Source organism: Amia ocellicauda, chromosome 14, assembly GCF_036373705.1.
Source record: "Amia ocellicauda isolate fAmiCal2 chromosome 14, fAmiCal2.hap1, whole genome shotgun sequence".
Lineage (NCBI taxonomy): Eukaryota > Metazoa > Chordata > Actinopteri > Amiiformes > Amiidae > Amia > Amia ocellicauda.
Window position 1 is genome coordinate 20,236,943 of NC_089863.1, and position 21,817 is coordinate 20,258,759.

General features: G+C 39.9%; 1 protein-coding gene across 10 annotated transcripts in view; it reads left to right on the top strand.

Moving 5' to 3' along the window:
• LOC136767742 (uncharacterized) overlaps positions 1 to 21,817 on the top strand; it is an 83,418-nt gene that overhangs the window by 44,756 nt on the left and 16,845 nt on the right. For 8 of the 10 annotated variants that reach the window (XM_066721699.1, XM_066721703.1, XM_066721698.1 and 5 more), the window contains 4 exons: positions 16,988 to 17,071; positions 18,322 to 18,426; positions 19,495 to 19,578; positions 20,813 to 20,917. In XM_066721699.1, the coding sequence (XP_066577796.1) occupies positions 16,988 to 17,071; positions 18,322 to 18,426; positions 19,495 to 19,578; positions 20,813 to 20,917 (378 nt within the window). The remainder of the gene's footprint in view (positions 1 to 16,987; positions 17,072 to 18,321; positions 18,427 to 19,494; positions 19,579 to 20,812; positions 20,918 to 21,817) is intronic. The other 2 variants (XM_066721702.1, XM_066721709.1) reach the window with 2 other exon arrangements.

A 21,817-nucleotide genomic window follows, 5' to 3' on the forward strand; every position in this document is an offset into this window, starting at 1 on the left:
CATTGAAGTCACAGCAACCAAGCAACAGGAGATTCTGCCAAACAAGGTACTTAAGATCAATTCCAAGTTAACGGAAGAAACAGCAACTTCATTCAGATCCGCCTATATGGTGGCCAAGCAATGACTGGCTTATTAAAAGCTCCCTGCTTTGATAAAAATTCAGGAGCTCAACTGCGTAAAAGTAGGCACTGTACATAAATAATATCACTCTTGTGCTCAGATTATAGGCTATAAGTGCACAGCAAATGCAGAAGAAGTTTGTTTCAAAGAGATACATTCAAAAATCAGCATCACCTTTGATGAAAGCACAGTACATGGACGTGCTTATGTCATTATATACATGAGATGTGATGTGAGTGGGAAAGGAGATATGGACAATGTATTTTTAGACATTCTAGAACTGACACAGGGCACAGATGCAGAATCAATTTACAACAGCTTGAGACAGAGCTTTTGCCAAGCGGGATTAGATGATGAGTTTTTGGGGAAACACCTCATCAGCATCGCCACAGATGGGGTTTCAGTTCTCACCGGCAATACCACTGGAGTGATTATAAGGATTAAACGCGATTTTCCAAACATTCAGTCCATACATTGCTTGGCCCATCACCTTGAATTGGCAGTCCATGACTCACTCAGAGAGGTTGCTGGATGTAACCACTTTAAGTTTTTTTATCTCCAAGCTGTACTCTTTGTACCACCGCTCTGCAAATAATAGAGATTGCTCCAGAAAACAGCTGTAGATCTAAATATGAAAATTTTGAGAATCGGACAGATATTCACCATCAGGTGGGTGGCGAGTAGTTTTAATACTGTAAAAGCAGTCTGGAAAAACTACCCTGCTTTAGCACGCCAGTTCAAAACAGCAAGCGAGGTTGCATCCCACAGTGACGCCAAGAGGAAGAAATTCTTGGCACTACACAAAAACCTCACAAACTCTGGGATTTTAGTGGATCTGGCATGCATGAAAGACATACTCCGTGAGGTGCAGGGCCTCTCACTGAAACTTCAGCAAAGAGACATGTCTCTAGTGGATGCCAGTTGCCACATTCAGCAGACTATTGATATACTGACAGCCATGAAAGTGAGTGGAGGTAAATTGACACCAGAATCAGTTTTATCAATCTGTGATTGACAGTCTCACAAAGCGAATACCAGAATCAGACCTTGTCCAGATGCTGAAACCTCCACCCTTTATCACATCTTGGTTTAAATCAGGTCATCGCCAGTCCAAATCATGTGCTTCTGGACGAACAGCAAAGGCAGCTGATCCCAGGCCTCTGTGGTTGCTTCTGTTTTAAGGTAGGGCTATTCCCAATTAACTGTAGCCTATTATTCACTGTTAGCACTGTATTGTATGTGATGGGTGTGGATGGATGAGGACTGGTTCCCTTGTAGGCAGCCTGGCCTATTTTTGTTGGTATTTACAATGCTCATGCATTTGTCTGTTGTTAAAGGCTGGTTTGTATACATGACCCTCGCATTTTACGTTTTAATTTTACAGAGAAATGATTGCTCATCTGTATGTGATGGGTAACTTTAAGTCTTTAACCGTTGTTGATGTGGACCCGATCTCTTGTAGGGAGCCTGGTGTGCTCTGCATTTTTAGCTGTGACCAGCAGCTCTAAGCTATAGCTCGCTCTGTCGGTTGACCGGTCGGTCCACAAAAAATACATGATTGTAGCTATTGCGAATTTGCGCTTGTTGATTTAATGCTCATACATTTGTGTGTTTATATGCTGTTTTGCTAATTTACCTATCTGTGTCTTATTTGTGCCGATAAACTATAGAGTATTGTACTTCACTCCGGAGAGTATACTGTGCCCTGCTTTAGTTGGCCCTATTGTATCATACTGGGATGTTTGGTTTGACATGGTAAAAAAGTGAGCTCCCCCGAAAGCCATGGTATAGTTTGTACCCTGGTTGGCAACAATATCGATACTGCTTAAAAAATCCTGTGTACCGCAATTTTTATTACTTGATTTCTTAGCAGACACCCTTATCCAGGGTATCTTGCAACATTTACCCATTTATACAGCTGGGCATTTACTGGAGCAATCTAGGTAAATTACCTTGCTCAAGGGTACAACAGCAGTGACCGCCACCTGGGACTGAAAACACAACCCTGTACTCCAGAGTCCAGAGCCCTAACCACTACATTTAGCCTATTTATTTTGACTGGAGACTGAAGTACCCTAACAATTTATGTAGCCTCTATGAATACATTGTTGTGTAGGATTCTTTAAGTAGTGTATCACGCCGCTCTGAATTAATAAATAATGATAAAATCAGATAAACAATTACCTTCTTACAAATAATTCAAGCTACATACAGCCAATGATAGCAAAATAAAGTGTCCAATACACAGCCAAGTTCAGACCTTGTAGGATACAACTTTATCTAACTTGGGTTTTTTGGTGTTTAATTCAGGTAGTCATTATGATATTAAACATTCTTATTACAATACAATATCCTACAGACCAATTTCTCTACAGCCCATGTTCATTATACTACCCTGTTTTCACATTATTATGGATGATGGATTTAATGCTGGAACATTTAGAAAACAATCAAGATTCAGTTACTGCAGAAACTTTGTATTGAGACAAGCCGGCAGGCTGTAATGTTGAACTGTCGAATTCCAATGTATTGCATAACAATGTTTCCTCTTAAATGATACTGTAATCGGAACGCCCTCTCAGTCATAAACTAATATTAGTGATGATTTTAGTATCAAGGATGGTCAGGCACACAGGATACATTTAAAAAGTCTAAGAGAACTTTTAAAACACACAAACGGGACACCACACTGCTCTAGAGCAGGTTCAATCATCCAGACTTATTCCAGGTTTGAAGGGAATGTCCTACTTAGAGAGACTGAGGGAACTGAAGCACCCTGGAACAGAGAAGACTATGTGGGGACTTGATTCAAGTCTTCAAAATCATGAAAGGCATTGACCACATCAAATCAGAGGAGCTTTTCCAGATCAGCAGGGACACACGCACCCGGGGACACAAATGGAAATTGGGCTTCAAGGCATTCAAGACAGAAATCAGGAGACACTTCTTCACACAGAGAGGCGTCACAATCTGGAACAAACTCCCCAGCGATGTAGTTGAAGCCAATAATTTGGGAACATTCAAAAATAGACTGGATAGGATCCTTAGATCACTTTTGTTGTTGTATGTGTTGTATTTATTTTAATACGTGACCTGCTGGTATATTAACGTTTTACAAAGGAATGACAATTGTGTAACTTTGGGTATTGCCTGACAACCTTAAGATAAAAAAGATGCAGGTTGTCAGGGCTTAACACACTGGAACAGACAGTGGTGTGGAGGACCCAAGTGTGGGCAACTGAGGCAGGTCAAAAACAGGCAGAAGTCAGGAAACCTGCAAACAGGGTCACAGGCAAAAAGTCAAATGATCAAGCAGTCAGGGTGGAGAAGGATAATCCAAGGACGGAGACAAGGCAAGGCAAGGGTCAATAATACAGGAAACCAGGAATTGTCACAAGAGAAATACTCAGAAATGATGCAGATGCAAGACAACACTTTGCAATTGTTTGTGGAGACAAAGGAGTATAAATAGAGAACTGGGTAAATGAGGGACAGGTGCTGTAATTGATTAATGAGCCGGATTAATGAGGGACAGGTGCAGTAATTGATTAATGAGCTGGGGATAATAATGCAATAATCAGATGATAGGAAAAAGCCAGACTGAATTTTGATAAGGGTAACATCTGGCGGTGGACTTGGGGAGGAGTGGACCTAGGACATGACAGCAGAAGTCTGTGATGAGAGAAGGGTCGAGGATGTCAGATGCAGGAACCCAGTTATTTCTCCTCCAGACTGTGTCCTTCCCAATTGTCTAAGTATTGTAAGCACACACTGTGATGATGGGAGCGGAGCAAGGACCGGACCGCATAGTTGGGACCATCGTCCAGGCTTGTAGTGATGTGGCAACTGTACATGAAAAGAGACAGGATTGATCTCGCATAAGATTTTGAACAGACCTATGGAGCGCAGACTTAATTTCTTGGAAGGGAGTTTAAGTTTAATGTCACGGGTCAAGAGCCAGACATTTTGTCCTGGGAGATACTGCAGAGCCGGGCATCGATGGCGGTCTGCTTGGATCTGATGGCAGCGTATTGCTCGTTGCAGACGGTATGGGCTGCCTGCCAAACAGCTGCACTGCGGTGAAGCCAGTCATATATTTGGAGGAGCTCTGTGGATTCTTCATCCCAAGGAAACAGGGAAGGCTGTTAACCAAGGATGCATTGGAAGAGCGTCAGGACAGTGGATGAGCTAATCAATGGGTTTTGGGTATACTCTGCCCACGGTAAGTACCGACTCCAGTCCGATTGAGAAGAGCTGCATTATGTTCGGAGGAACTCTGTCTGACCATTTGAATGGGGATGATAGTCTGACATTGACATTCAGTGCCGTTAAAAAGGCAGACCAGACACGTGCAGTAAACTGGCATCCTCAGTCAGTGACAATGTCTTCCCGCAGCCCATATACATGGAGTACATGATGGAATAAGAATTTGGCCATGTTGAGGGCTGTGGGGAGTCCTTTCAATGGAATAAGTCTACAGGCTTTTGAAAACCGATCTATAGTGACCAGGATAGTGGTAAAGCCCTGCAATCGGGGGAGGTCAGTGACAAATTCAGTCACTATGTGGGACCAAGGATGGTGAGGTATAGGGAGTGGATCAAGAAGACCTGTTGGCCATTGTTGTGGAGACTTGGACTGGGCACAGACGGAGCAAGCATTGATGAACCGGGTGATGTCATGTGCCAGGGATGGCCACCAAAACTTTTTGCGAGCCAAGGAAATGGTGCGTTGGATCCCAGGGTGTCCAGAAGCAGAGACAGAATTAATCTATAGCATTGTGGAAGAACAATCATCTTCAATCAGGTTGGAACGTTAGTGGCAATGCCTTTAATACACGCAGCGTGGAGAGGAACAGAAGATCAAGAAGATCAAGAAGATCCCAAAGTCACTCTGCCTTCATTTTAAAAGTCAGAGGCTTTTATACACAAAAAACAAAGATCTGGTTACAATCACAAAGTCATTACTATATTATCTTAGAGAGTTAGCTAAGCACAATATATATCATTATAGGACAGAGTTCATAGGTCAACACATGGATTAGGGAGCAGGCACTTCAATTATACTGTTTGACATTGTCTCCAAGATTCTCATCGTAAATAACAAACAGAAATCAAGCTTCCTTCTGGCCTGTCCTCCTGGCTTGATCTTATCTTTCTTAAGTATACAAGAGAGTAAAACAGGTATGAGAGAAAGAATTTCTAACTTTCCTTCCACAGCATTAAATGTGGACGTAGGAGGAAGGAACGTAGGTCTGGTTAGTGGGACTAGCAGGAGGGGCAGGATCAGAGGTGAGCGTGTGTTGTATTTGATCCCAGATGTTCCATTTGATTGGAGCCAGGATGTAATGGGCGGAATGGGTTCTCCAGGCAGCGGTTACCTGTGGCAGTCGATCTGGCGACAGAGGGCGTCCGCTTTGATATTCTTGGATCCCGGGTGGTTGGTCAGTGTGAAATGAAAATGTGTAAAGAAGAGAACCCATCTTGCCTGGCGGGGGTTAAGTCGTTTTGCCGCCTAGATATATTCCAAATTCCGGTGTTCCGTGAAAATAAGGAAAGGGTGTTTGGAACCCTCCAGCCAGTGTCTCCATTCCTCAAAAGCCAGTGTGATGGCCAGGAGCTCCCATGTCATAGTTTTGTTCGGCTGGGGAGAGCTTCCTGGAAATAAAAGCACACGAGTGAAGCTTGGGTTGGTGTTGAGACAGCAGGGCTCCCACTCCAGATTCTGATGCATCCACCTCAACAAAGAAAGGTATAGAGGGATCCGGGTGTTTCAGGATGGGGGCAGACGAGAACAGTCTTGAGCCTTGGGTCCAGGGAAGAGTGTGGGTTGATCCTTTGAGAAGAGAGGTTAATGGAGAGGCAACAGAGCTGAAGTTTCAAAGTGGCAATAAAAGTTAGTGAAACCCAAGAAGTGCTGCAGGTCTTTAACAGTACAGGGTTGAGGCCACTCCATGACCACTCTCACCTTGCCCTGGTCCATGTTCATGCTGCTGGAATCAATGTTGTAGCCCAGGAAACCAGTGTGTTGATGGTGGAACTCGCATTTCTACGCTTTAACAAAAAGCCTGTTTTGCAACAAACACCGGACAACCTGGCCTACCTGGGAAACATGCTCTGAGAGGGAAGAAGAGTGGATGAGGATGTCACCATGTATGCAATAACAAAGTGGATCAGAAAAGTTTGCAACACCTCATTGACAAAAGCCTGGAATCCCAAGGGGGCATTAATGAGTCCAAAGGGTATGATGAGGTATTCGTAATGTCCGCTGTTTGTAATGAATGCCCTTTTCTTATCCGGATGAGGTTGTAGGAACTGTGCAGGTCCAACTTTGTGAAAAACTGGGCAACAGGCACAAGCGGTAGGGGGTTGCAGTACTTCGTGATTATAGCAGTCGACAGGTATACAATATGTGGCTTTAGGCACTGCAGCAGGTCAGAAAAACGTTCTCCTGAGGTATGAAAGTTTTTAAAATACATCTCCTCATCCATTAAACAAATTTGTTGCACTAACACACTGTACTCCAGCTCAGCTGGCTTGGACATGTGCAGAAGTCGCACAGACCATCTCCTTCTTCCATGTGTTTTAGTGTGGACTTCAGTTTAGTATTGCCACAATTGATCTTCAAGCAATGCATACACAACAACATTCTTCAATGTATTCAATAACCGCCTTCTCTTTCTCTGAGAAACATTTCTCAGCACACTACAATGCAATGAGTAGCGCTACATCTCTTTGATTACGATTGTCCGTGGGGTTGGAAACTGGTATACATTTCTTCTTTGTTTCCTGTAGATTGTAATTGTGATTTTTAAATGAATGCTTAAATACTAAATTTCAGTTTTAGCGGTTTGATTATAGAGTTCACCCACATTTCACCCCCTCACTAGACTAAGAAGACTGATATGTCACAGATGGGCCAGATATATTTGCATGTTGGCTAAATATTTATTTTGCTAACCCCAAATATAACATTGATAATAAGCATTAGATTTAAATTTTAAATGTAAATATTTTCTTTAAAACTAAATATGTTGTAAGTCAGAGCTTTCAATTATTTTTTTAAAGTACATAGTTAGTGTACTTAGTGTTAGTGTTATTGTAGCCAGTCCGTCTCCTCCTTGCACTCTGCCCTGCAACGGCTCCACCTAGTAGAGCGTTAAGCCGGCTACGCCAAAAGACCGGGTCTCTTGACATGGGAGGCTTATCACTATACTGATTTTAATGAGGGGTTATGTCACTTGTAACGTGCTCATTATACTGAATGATCCCCATTACATTAGCAAAACACAGATTTAGGATTGTTAAATATGTAGTCAAACTTGATAAACAAGTATTTATTTCTCAGAACTGAGATTTAGTATTTATTTAAATATTCATTGTATATGTTATACAATCTAAATATCTTTAAATGTGAAAAAAGGGCTAAATTATTTTTTAATTTGAAGAAACACACAAGATTTAAAAAAAGACATGCGTAAAACAATCTACATTATTTTACATTTGGCACCCCCCAATTACATCAAATTTAAACAATGTATGTAATTACCTAAATCACATATGTAAGAGAATTTGGAATGCTTGGTTTTTCAGTCAATCTAAATAAATAGTTGAACTGAAAACTCATAGGTCAATTGGTTTCTCTTTTAAGATTCTTTTTAGAGGGAAGATGCGGTCAAGTCACAGATGTGCAATAATCATTTATTTTGATAAAAATAGGAAACTAATATCATTCAATTATATTACTGAAAATAAGAAATATTAAGCTTCTGCTGGATTACAGTAAGAAACAGATAATACCCATTTTCTTCTTTCTCCTCACAGTACAGCTTATAGGCCAGTCTGGTCAGGCAGGAAGCGGTGTGTCTCTCTCTGTCTCTCCTCTCCAGCTCTGTCTTGTGTCTCGTTGCAGGATGAAGAAGTTAAGAGAACTCAAATTATCTTGGTTTTCCCTTTGATAAGGTTTCCTTCCAACCAATAGCATTTTGCCACCACCATGACTTGGGTGCCTTATGCTAAAGTAATTTAGAAGTGGGGGTCATTTCGAATTTGACTAGGAGCCAATAAGAGGACAGGTGCCTTTTGGTCTCTGGTCATAAAGATAGGGTTACCAAGGCTACCAGGGCTACCAGGGAACTTAGATAAAAGGGAGGAGGTCTGTTTCCTCTACCAAACCAGATGGTATTGAATTTCCCATAGAAAAATATATTCTAACAAATAATATCTTACACATAGAAAACCAACCATTTGCACATAAAGATTTCACCACATGGACTAATTCCGTTTTCATCATTTTCAACATCTTTTGTTCTCTATTTTAATATATTTTAGTTTTTAGACATGTACAGTGAGGGGAAAAAAGTATTTGATCCCCTGCTGATTTTGTACGTTTGCCCACTGACAAAGAAATGATCAGTCTATAATTTTAATGGTAGGTGTATTTTAACAGTGACAGACAGAATAACAACAAAAAAATAAAAAATAAATCCAGTTTTTGTATTGGTTTAAAAAAAGCATTAAAGAGTAAACTTATTTTCATTAACACTCTAGTTTGTATTGAAAAAGTTGAGATGGCTGATCACTTCAACCCATTCAATCTTGGTTATGGTAGGCTTGGTCTTGGTCTCGAGACACCTGGTCTTGACTACATCTCTGATAGATATTCATTTTTGTGTAATGAATGGAGCAGGTGTAAATGTAAATGTAAAAGTATATTTAAAAATTGATCTCTTAGTTTGATGTTTGTGTGTATGTCACATGTGGCAGCGAGACCAAGCCAAGGACACCATCCCAAATACTTTAACTTACAAGGGAAAATTATAATGAAAGTAGAAATTCCAAACTCTAAAAATACTGAGCTATAAAATAGTAAAATAAATAAAATAAATAAATAAATACAAAACTTGGTTGGGTGTATAATAAATGGGGACACTGACTGAATGACTAAGTCACCTCGATTTAACAGAGTCAAGGATGGTTGGATCCGAGCACACTGATACGTTTACAGGTAAGTGTACAGAAAGACAGGTTTACTATACTTAAGCAGGATTGCATAAAACACACAATAGATCAACCGGCAGTACAACAGGGCATGAAGCCTGTAGTTGCCTGGGCACAATAAATAAACAAGAAGGTTAGAGTAAAAAGAGCTAATAAAACCAAAGCTAAAATGCCTTTAATATAAATGGGCAGTAATCATAAAATCCTATACTAAAATTGCTCTTTCTCTCTTCAGTGGAGTTTCCAGATGCTCTCCTAGATTGGATGCAGACAACAATAATTAAAGTGCAACAGTGGAAAATTGCAACTTATGTTGTTTGAATGATCCATTAACTTGGTTCCTTTCTAGGTCTCAGAAATCACAATGTATCGTAGAAGTCAAAGCTGTCAGGGGGAGCAGTGCAGCTTGTGGGAAGAACACTAAAGTCCTCAATAAAAAGCCATAGGAGCTCCCATCCCAATCCGCCGCAAGGGTCTGCCGGTCACAGGTCCAAGCAGTGGGTAGGCTTCTTTATTAGTTGACTTGGTTAACTATCCTGCTGCACCAAGGATGAATGCTGTGCTCTCTCATCGTCTTCCCGTCCCCCAGCTGCACCACCCCCCGCTTGCTTGCTCCCCTGTCAAGTGTTACTTTGCTCCTCATAGTGTGAAGGTGCTTGGCTCAGCACCCAGCTTAAATGTCCACATGGAAGCTGGAGCAGATAATCTGGCTTTGTTGGTAGGGTGACCGATCTGAGGCATGATCTGTCTCAGTTAGGAGAAATTCTGATCAAAGTTTCGCCATCTGTGACACAGCCAGACAGAGAAAAGCAACAAAGGGAAATATCAATTGCTTATCCATCGTCTTAAGTAAACTGTCCCTCAGTCTCACATTTGAAAAGTGACAGTAGTCTCACAGCTTCACAGCTCTTCACAGTCTCACAGCTTCTTTCCAGTAATCTCTTCTTTCCTGTTCAACTCCACCCCAGGGCCACAAGATGGAATAAGGAAAAGGCGAAGCAGTGTCAAGAATGAGTCAAGAATGAGTCAGGGAACACAGCAGCAGTAAATCTCAGTAATTAATGATTGTGGCACCATGTGAGATTGGACACGATGCCAGGGCTCGATATAAATGTGGGGTCTAAGCAACAGCAGAAACTGAACAAGTTTCACAGACATATGACTAACAGAAATTGAATAATGTGTCCCTGAACAAAGGGGGGTCAAAATCAAAAGTAACAGTCAGTATCTGCATTAATTACTGCAGTGCATCTCCTCCTCATGGACTGCACCAGATTTGCTAGTTCTTGCTGTGAGATGTTACCCCACTCTTCCACCAAGGCACTTGCAAGTTCCCGGACATTTCTGGGGGAACGGCCCTAGCCCTCACCCTCCAATCCAACAGGTCCCAGACATGCTCAGTGGGATTGAGATCCAGCTCTTCACTGGCCAGGGCAGAACACTGACATTCCTGTCTTGCAGGAAATCACGTCCAGCAAAAGTGGGTTTGTGCCCATAGGCGACATTGTTGTCGGTGATGTCTACAAGGACCTGCCTTACAACAGGCCTACAAGCCCTCAGTCCAGCCTCTCTCAGCCTATTGCGCACAGTCTGAGCACTGATGGAGGGATTGTGCGTTCCTGGTGTAACTTGGGCAGTTGTTGTTGTCATCCTGTACCTGTCCCGCAGGAGTGATATTCTGATCCTGTGCAGGTGTTGTTACACGTGCTCTACCACTGCAAGGACGATCAGCTGTCCTTCCTGTCTCCTGTAGCGCTGTCTTAGGTGTCTCACAGTACAGACATTGCAGTTTATTGCCCTGGCCACATCTGCAGTCCTCATGCCTCCTTGCAGGATGTCTACGGCTCGTTCATACACATGAGCAGGGACCCTGGGCATCTTTCTTCTGGTGTTTCTCAGAGTCAGTAGAAAGGTCTCTTTAGTGTCCTAAGTTTTTATAACTGTGACATTAATTGCCTACCGTCTATAATCTGTTAGTGTCTTAATAACCGTTCCACAGGTTCATTGAACAAGCATGGAAAACATTGTTTAAACCCTTTACAATAGAGGAGTCACTTCTAACTGGAGTGAGGTTGTTAGTGGAGTTCCACAGGGATCAGTACTAGGGCCTGTGTAATATAGTATTTTCAGTACTGAGTACTTATGGCGTGGGTGTTTTTTTTTTTACCTAAACTCTTTATTAGTTAGTGCTGATATTTCAATGTGTTCAGCGTACTATTTAAATGTTAAAATGCAATACATGTTCTGTGATGTGCACTATTCAAATGTTTGTGTCTCTTAGTTTTACCTAAACATTTTCTCTCCGCCATAAAGATGGGCCACACTAAAATGTTATTCGGCGAGGTGGGGTCCCCACAATCAAATCTCGCCTATGGCCCCCAAAAGGCTAGGGCCCGCCCTGGTGGCTCGTGCCCTCACCCTCCAATGTCCCTGCTTTTAAAATGTATTTTAATACAAGCCACAATTTAATAAATGTTAGTGGTTTATTGATTTTGTTGTAAATTGATGTCGGGCAATAACATCTTACTGAGAGTGAAGAACTGAAAATCACAACTGCTCTGAATGAAATTTGGATTTGGGGGGCTAACAGAAAAACAATCATGATACAAAATATAGTTTGTATGAGGTTTCAAAAAGGGGTTCCTGTAGTGATCCTGCAAAATGATGATAGGTGGTGATCATTAGCACCAACCACTAGTCGCAGGAAAGAGAAAATAGTACTATATGTATAACAATAAAAATAAAATAAAGCAAAAACAACAAAACAGTGACCTCTCTACAGAAAAATGTGTCTGCGCGAAAAAGCAGGGCTGGAAACTTTAAGGGAAATCTTGGCCTCCCGCCACGCCACTCATCACACCCCGTCCCCCGAGTCTGACATCATTTCTCGGGAACCAGTGGAGTGTGAGTTGGCAGCCCAGCCAGTGTGTTCTTGAGCAACAAGTTTATTTTTATATCACAGATCAACTTAGTCTGACAGCAGCAGCCTATTGCCGATATGAAGACGGACTATTCTGTATTAAATCGTGACAATCTGGAAATTACATCGTTCAAACTTCTGTCGAAGAGGCAACCACCTGATCCAGGGATATCCCTGAAAACAGAAGGTACAGTTCAGAAGCCAATCTAAAAACAATGTCAGATAATTTTCTGAGCGTAATATCCTCTTTGTTTCAATGTCTGTTATGTTAGAACTGAATCTCTGAACAAATAAAATAATTACGATTAATATAAATTGTAATTGAATCAGTTGATGCTTTAAAAGAAACAAAGTAAGTAAGTAAGTAAATAAATAAATAAATCGCAATGAATAATGTCGTCACCAGAAAAAAGCAGAAACAACGAAAGGCTGAATTGTATTACATGACCTCCTCCTGTAAAAACGTAAGGAAAGTGATACATGGCAACATTGCATTTAGTTTTGACAGACGCATGTGTTTGTGCTAAAGCGCAGCTAACAATCGACGTTGCTACAACATTGTGGCAACGTTGTGTACTAGCAGGGTATTCCCCTGGAAAAAATATAATCCCAAATTATAGGCATTTGTGTGCAAACATGTAATAAACACCGGAGCAATTTCTACAGCCGGTCAACTGAAAAGGGAATATATAATGCTTAATTGTTGCTTTCATAGTGACTTTAAATGAAATACCTAAATGGACAAATACCTGCCATACAGACTATAAAACAGCGGGATATCTTTGAATATGTTTAAATGGATTGAGAATTAAAAATGATTTCACAATTTAACATCCACACCCTGTTGATAGTCCAGGGCTGGGCTTAAATCCAATGTTTGACTCACCAATAGAAAACTACAGAACTGTTAGCGGACTCAATTAGCGGTTACCATTTTAATTATAATTCTGTTTATTCTAATCATACATGGGTACAGATTTGTATTTTGTTATTAGTGGGTGTACCAACGTTTTTATCAAACTTTTTAGCATGCCTACTTCAAATATCTTTTGATCTTCTTCAATTTGCTGAGATTTAACACTTAATACACACACATTATATATATATATATATATATATATATATATATATATATATATATATATATATATATATATATATATATGTGTGTATTAAGTGTTTATACATGTATGTGTGTGGGTGGATGGTGTGTGTATATACATCCATGCAAGTAACAATTATCCCTTTTTCCTATAGGCACCGGAAAAAAAAAAATATCCTTCCTTCCATTTCCATTTCCATTTCCATTTCGATTTCCATGGAAAAGAACAATCAAAATTTCACCAGTTGAGAAGACAAACCAAGGTAAAGCAATGGAGCTGTGAGAGAGTAACATTTAAGTTCTAAGACAATGAAAAGCCAGTTTGTATGCAATTGTACCCTTTAAAAAATGGAACTCACTACAACAGGTGGCCATGTGATGAATGCAAATTCAGAGTAATGTTCTTTAATTAAACATACTCAGGGCAATATGCATTATGCAGCTGTCACAAAATATACAGATTTTAGAAACAAAAAGCAGACTGTCTTTACCAGCTGCTCTGGTTTCCACCCACATTCCAAAGACAGCGATTGCAGTTTGATTGTGGGTGTGGGTGCTGCCCTGTGATGGGACCAGGTTGTGTGCTGTGTCTGCGGGCTACTGGATGAAACTTATTGATAGTGGAATCCTGCATAGACAGAGATTCACATATAGAGGCTCTGGAAAAATCACTACATAAACCTTTGTCACTGGTGAAGGTGGCTGCCTTTCCTCAACCACGTCACCCCTGATCATAATATATATTATATCTCGCACTCCTATCATAAGATTGTGGCCCATGTATTACTATTTAATTTGTGGTTTTGTATTTTAGAAGGGAAGAAACATGCAGTTACAGAAATGTTAAATGTAATACAATATAATACAGAAACTGTATTTAGACCGATTCAAGATAGTACAAGATAGTAAAAGAGATTAATGAGCCAGAAACCACAGGACCAACCACGGGAAACTACAACTGTCATGGTTTGTTAGCAATTGACATCACTACAGTGCGTTCATGTGCTGGTGGTTAGATGTGAGTAGTCTCAAACATGGATACATTTACCTTAAAAAGAAAAGTGGGATGTGAAACAGAAAACACTGCAGAAGTCAGTGGAAAAGAAAATAAGAGCATCCAAGAAGAGCATCCAGTTGTAAAGAGAGAATGGGAAGAATCGTTCTGTATGACCGAAAAGCAGGGTAAGCCATATTGCCTATTTTGCTCATCTTACCTGCAACAAGAAATACAGAATCTTGAAAATTAGGAAACAGGAGTTAGACACACAAACGTCTCTCACTACTCCCTTGACTTTGTCATGTTGTGAGGTTAGACAGAACGATAATTGTAGCCTATCCTAACCTAAAACTGGTCACTGCTGGTGCTGCTACAGGAAACCCTGCAAAACACAAGAGTGCGGCTGCAAGAGGAGCCCTAGCAACGGTAAACAAACCGTTCCTTCCCATAGCCTTAGAGCAATTAATAAAGTAAGTCCTTCCAATAAAGGTCTTGCTTCCTGAATCCTTTGTACAACACATATCTTGCCACGATGGACAGATTATTTCTTGTTTTGTTTTGCTGGGGTTAAACAAAGACCTCATTGCAGAAGCTCGCTTTGTTTTTGGCTTGGACATTTGATTTGCTTTATGTGAGAGCTGAATTACACTCTGCTCCTGTGAAGGTATCGGTGTCTCTCTCTTGCTTGTGGTTGTTTTATCCCTCCCAAGGGCCAATAAATAAATACAAAAAAGATAGTTCCTCATTGCAGGCTATAATCTGTGAATGCTTGTCATGTCTGTTATTTTATGAATGTTATAATCAGCAATAAACCCCTTGTAGTAACCCTGAATGTAGTTCAGTTCCCTTTCAGTGTACTTTCCCTCTGACATAGAGTCAAACCCTATGAGTTTAAAAACATTGTCAATATGATAATATTAAAAATATTACCTCTTTCTTTCCCAGGACCTCAGAAGAGCAGTGATGGGAGAGTGTCTCTGTACAAGAGGATCTCACTGCTCCTTGTCTGTGTGTGGATCCTCACTCTCATCTCTGGACTGGCTGTGTACTGTGAGTATTGAACAAGCAGGAGTTCACTGTTAGAGCTGCTCCCACTCTGGACTGGACAGCAGGCTGACACTGAGGAATACTGCAGCTGTGCTGATAGAGACAGTGTGATGTGACCTGAGCAGCTTTACTTTGGCATGTGGCACCACTCACTTTCAATCAATAGAGTGCAGTTTTCAGACATTCACAACAAATGTAACACTTAGTTCAATGCCTAATGCAACTGTGATAACTTACATTACAATAATCTAAATTAGGAACAGAACTGCAAAGCGTTGTAACTGAACGGTGGAATGGTGTCCTTCTGACACTGTAGCAAGATCAAAAGAGTGTTCCTCAAAAGCAATCATTGTATCGTTTTTGCTTTCTAACTACAGTGGGGAAAAAAGTATTTGATCCCCTGCTGATTTTGTATGTTTGCCCACTGACAAAGAAATGATCAGTCTATAATTTTAATGGTAGGTGTATTTTAACAGTGAGAGACAGAATAACAACACAAAAATCCAGAAAAACGCATTTCAAAAAAGTTATGAATTGATTTGTATGTTAATGAGGGAAATAAGTATTTGACCCCTTCGACTTAGTACTTGGTGGCAAAACCCTTGTTGGCAATCACAGAGGTCAGACGTTTCTTGTAGTTGGCCACCAGGTTTGCACACATCTCAGGAGGGATTTTGTCCCACTCCTCTTTGCAGATCCTCTCCAAGTCATTAAGGTTTCGCAGCTGACGTTTGGCATCTCGAACCTTCAGCTCCCTCCACAGATTTTCACTTTAAGAGAGTGCTCCTAATCTCAGCTCGTTACCTGTATAAAAGACACCTGGGAGCCAGAAATCTTGCTGATTGATAGGGGATCAAATACTTATTTCACTCATTAACATGCAAATCAATTTATAACTTTTTTTTAATGTATTTTTCTGTTGTTATTCTGTCTCTCACTGTTAAAATACACCTACCATTAAAATTATAGACTCATCATTTTTTTGTCAGTGGGCAAACATACAAAATCAGCAGGGGATCAAATACTTTTTCCCCTATATTTCCAGTTTACTGCAGATCAGTACACAAGCAAACTGTGACAGCGCTGCAGAGTGAGCTGAAGGAGCTGCAGGAGAGCAACACCGCTCAGATATCTGGTAATCACATCCACTTATCTACACAATAATAAAATACTGTTAAGAATTCTAATGAGTTTGTCTTGTGTATTTAAATTATAATTCAAAACATCAAGAGCAATGTAAAAATGTTACATATCTGAGGAATGGACATGGGTCAAATCACAAACAAAAACCTAAAGAAAAAAATAAAGAACATTTTTTTAAATAATAAGTTTAGATTTTACTTTGAAACTGTTAAACTCTGTATATACTACTGATTAATTACATTGTTCCAGTTCCATAAAGGGGTTTCCTGCACAGAATATTTTAGGTTATTTAAGCACAAGAGTATCCCTGAATGAACTCTAACAGCTGTATTTGTACTATTTTCTGTTGAAGTAAAATGCTAAATATAATATATACACACACAGTGCCCTCCACATTTATTCATATCCTTGATTGTAATTGTTCAGTTTCAATTTCAATTCTTGTATAGTTTCAACACTGCACATAGAAACATCTTTAATGAATCAAAGCCATGTTTCTTAAAACATGGAGATTTGTATTTTCTATTTTGTGAAATGCCTCGATTTGGTTAATTTGTCAATTTAAGGTTTGTCAATGAGGGATTTTATAAGCTTATGTGAGCCATTGGTCCATGATGTCATACTGTGCTCTAAAATGTTAATCTGTTGTCTTTGTCACTCAGAACTGGGGAAGCAGCTGCAGAACAAGGATAATGAAATCTCCAATCTACAGAGCAGATACAACAGTTTGAATGCCAGCTGTGATGGTTTGTATTCATGTACATGATTAATGGAGACAGGTTAATTAGGTCAGTGGTTCTCAACCCTGGTCCTAGAGGAGCCGCTACCCTGATGGTCTTTGTTTCATCCAAGGTCTCAGTTACTTAATTCTTATTAATTGAAGTAATAATTTTCTTACATGTCATTGATGTCTATAATGAGTTCCTTATACAATTTTAAACTTAACTTACAAACCCTATTGTTTATAATTATTAAAAGGCTATGATTTAGGAAATTATTAGTTCAGTTAAAAGTTCACTTAACTAATTGAGAGCTGAGTAGAGAATGAGCAGGGTAGGGGGCCCTGCAGGACCAGGGTTGAGAGCCACTGACTTAACTGCACAGTTAAACAGGTGTGAGTTGAGCAGTAGATATTGAAGACTTTCCAAAGGTCTTAATACAACTGAAATGTAAACTTTTTTATTTTATAACCATACTTTTATATTTCACTTGTCTTCTGTTGTCACCAGTTTATAATATTGACAGGCATCAGTGTAATACATGTTGATACGCTGCCACCTGGTGGGGAGGGGGATCAGGGACAGAGTGGAGTGGAGAGAGAATAAAGATGACTGAATGAGCACAGGCACATCTGCTCTATCCTTAACTAATTAAATAAACATCAGACCACTGCAATCAGTTTGAAAATTAGAACCCAGTCAGGGACCCCCAGGACTCTGCAGTGAATGTACAGGAAGAGCTGGGAGGTCTGTGTCTGATATTGATGGCAGCCCACCCTGCACTGTTACATTGTTCCCCTGCTCAAATCATGAGAACTTGAATGCTGGGGAGTTTTGGCAAAATATGATTTAATTCAGACAGAGCCTCACCTCCAGTTATGAAAAATTAATCTGTGCTTATGAGCACTTGAGTCATCTCGAGTTGACCTAAGTATGAGAAAAAGGTTTAATTTAATTTATTTTCCTTTGAATTCACACTTACTTTGAATTGTGATTGATGTATTTCAGAGATTATCTCAGGATCATTCTAACCATCTGTACTATCAAATTAATCCAATTCAATTGTTTCAATAAATGTGTCGTCCTGCACTTTCAAACAATAAAATATCTCTATTGACCAAGAGTGAGGAAGGACCTGCAGAATAAGGAGCTTAAATTCTCCAAATTGCAGAAACTTAATGCAATATGAAGGCAAGACATCTCCTGTGTCAAATCTGGGCTTTGCTCAGCATGAAATCCTCTCAGACCAGTTTAACCCTCTTCTGTCTCCCATGCAGAACTGCAGAGAGAACAGGAGACCCTTGAGACAAACCATTCCAACCTTCTGCAAGAGCATTCAGACTTACTGAGAAACCACAAGACTATGACAGAATCCAACACTGGTGAATATTCAGATTGCAGTGCCTACTTCATTACAATCCAGTTGTCCTCTACACATAGAGACACACATAAACAACTGCAAACTGCAGTGAGTGATGTCTGCTTGTATTTTGGGATTGTCTTGTAAAATGCTAGATGCACTATATATACACCCACATATATACAGTGGCCTCCACATTTATTTATATGCTCTACAAATTGAATTAAATGTAATTTTGCAATTTCTTTCTAAAATAACAGAAATATTCATACTTACAACACTGCACATAGCAACATCAAATGTTTTATGAATAAAGGCATGTTTCTGAAAAACAACAGTGATTCACACCTGTATGTATTACAAAATGAAATCTCATGAAAGCAAACCTGTGTCAACTCTCTGTTGTCTGGAGGATAATAGGAAGAGTTTGGACTTTTATTGAAATTTCCAAAGGTGCCCTGTTCCCTCAGGGTATAAAAGGATGTTGGACACAGATGCGATTTATTATTAGCATTTAATGTCATGGTCGAAGTCAGAGAACTGTCCAAAAACAGGCAAAGGGTTATTGACTTCCCCAAGTTGGGTAATGTCTATTAAAAGTAAAATCACAAAAAGCAGATCCTATCCGTGTCCACTTCAGTGTCCATCATCAAGCAGTTCAAAGGCACTGACATACTCACTACCTTGACAGGAAAAGGATGCAAGAAAATATTCCACTACCTGCTGTAAGAAAAAGGATACGGGTGGCCAGTGCTTAATTATGTTTGACACTGAAAAGGTGAAGCTCAGGTTTAGAAGAAATATGGAGATGGGTTGATTTACTAAGGGTATGAGTAAATGTGGAGACTAGTGTAAAACATATATGGATTGTCACCACAAGTCAAATGTGTATGACAAAATGCTGACTGGAGGAGACCCCAGAGTCATTCTTTATTATTTTCTCCATTTCGTGAATTGCCTGGACTTGGTTAATTTGTCAATTTAAGGTTTGTCAATGAGGGATTTTATGAGCTGCAAACCTCATGTGAGCCATTGGTCCATGATGTCATACTGTGCTCTAAAATGTTAATCTGTTGTCTTTGTCACTCAGAACTGGGGAAGCAGCTGCAGAACAAGGGGATTGAAATCTCCAATCTACAGAGCAGATACAACAGTTTGAATGCCAGCTATGATGGTTTGTATTCATGTACATGATTAATGGAGACAGGTTAATTATCTCAGTGGTTCTCAGCCCTGGTCCTGGAGGAGCCCCTACCCTGATGGTCTTTGTTCCATCCAAGGTCTCAGTTACTTAATTCTTATTAATTGAAGTAATAATTTTCTTACATGTCATTGATGTCTATAATGAGTTCCTTATTTAATTTTAAACTTAACTTACAAACCCTACTGGTTATAATTATTTAAAGGCTATGATGTAGGAAATTATTAGTTCAATGAATAGTTCATTGAGTTGAGAGTGAGCAGGGTAGGGGGCTCTACAGGACCAGGGTTGAGAGCCACTGACTTAACTGCACAGTTAAACAGGTGTGAGTTGAGCAGTAGATATTGAAGACTTTCCAAAGGTCTTAATACAACTGAAATGTAAACTTTTTTATTCTATAATCAGACTTTTATATTTCACTTGTCTTCTGTTGTCACCAGTTTATAATATTGACAGGCATCAGTGTAATACATGTTGATACGCTGCCACCTGGTGGGGAGGGGGATCAGGGACAGAGTGGAGTGGAGAGAGAATAAAGATGACTGAATGAGCACAGGCACATCTGCTCTATCCTTAACTAATTAAATAAACATCAGACCACTGCAATCAGTTTGAAAATTAGAACCCAGTCAGGGACCCCCAGGACTCTGCAGTGAATGTACAGGAAGAGCTGGGAGGTCTGTGTCTGATATTGATGGCAGCCCACCCTGCACTGTTACATTGTTCCCCTGCTCAAATCATGAGAACTTGAATGCTGGGGAGTTTTGGCAAAATATGATTTCATTCAGACAGCGCCTCACCTCCAGTTATGACAAATTAATCTGTGCTTATGAGCACTTGAGTCATCTCGAGTTGACCTAAGTATGAGAAAAAGGTTTAATTTAATTTATTTTCCTTTGAATTCACACTTACTTTGAATTGTGATTGAATTATTTCAGAGATTATCTCAGGATCATTCTAACCATCTGTACTATCAAATTAATCAAATTCAATTGTTTCAATAAATGTGTCGTCCTGCACTTTCAAACAATAAAATATCTCTATTGACCAAGAGTGAGGAAGGACCTGCAGAATAAGGAGCTTAAATTCTCCAAATTGCAGAAACTTAATGCAATATGAAGGCAAGACATCTCCTGTGTCAAATCTGGCCTTTGCTCAGCATGAAATCCTCTCAGACCAGTTTAACCCTCTTCTGTCTCCCATGCAGAACTGCAGAGAGAACAGGAGACCCTTGAGACAAACCATTCCAACCTTCTGCAAGAGCATTCAGACTTACTGAGAAACCACAAGACTATGACAGAATCCAACACTGGTGAATATTCAGATAGCAGTGCCTACTTCATTACAATCCAGTTGTCCTCTACACATAGAGACACACATAAACAACTGCAAACTGCAGTGAGTGATGTCTGCTTGTATTTTGGGATTGTCTTGTAAAATGCTAGATGCACTATATATACACCCACATATATACAGTGGCCTCCACATTTATTTATATGCTCTACAAATTGAATTAAATGTAATTTTGCAATTTCTTTCTAAAATAACAGAAATATTCATACTTACAACACTGCACATAGCAACATCAAATGTTTTATGAATAAAGGCATGTTTCTGAAAAACAACAGTGATTCACACCTGTATGTATTACAAAATGAAATCTCATGAAAGCAAACCTGTGTCAACTCTCTGTTGTCTGGAGGATAATAGGAAGAGTTTGGACTTTTATTGAAATTTCCAAAGGTGCCCTGTTCCCTCAGGGTATAAAAGGATGTTGGACACAGAAGCGATTTATTATTAGCATTTAATGTCATGGTCGAAGTCAGAGAACTGTCCAAAAACAGGCAAAGGGTTATTGACTTCCCCAAGTTGGGTAATGTCTATTAAAAGTAAAATCACAAAAAGCAGATCCTATCCGTGTCCACTTCAGTGTCCATCATCAAGCAGTTCAAAGGCACTGACATACTCACTACCTTGACAGGAAAAGGATGCAAGAAAATATTCCACTACCTGCTGTAAGAAAAAGGATACGGGTGGCCAGTGCTTAATTATGTTTGACACTGAAAAGGTGAAGCTCAGGTTTAGAAGAAATATGGAGATGGGTTGATTTACTAAGGGTATGAGTAAATGTGGAGACTAGTGTAAAACATATATGGATTGTCACCACAAGTCAAATGTGTATGACAAAATGCTGACTGGAGGAGACCCCAGA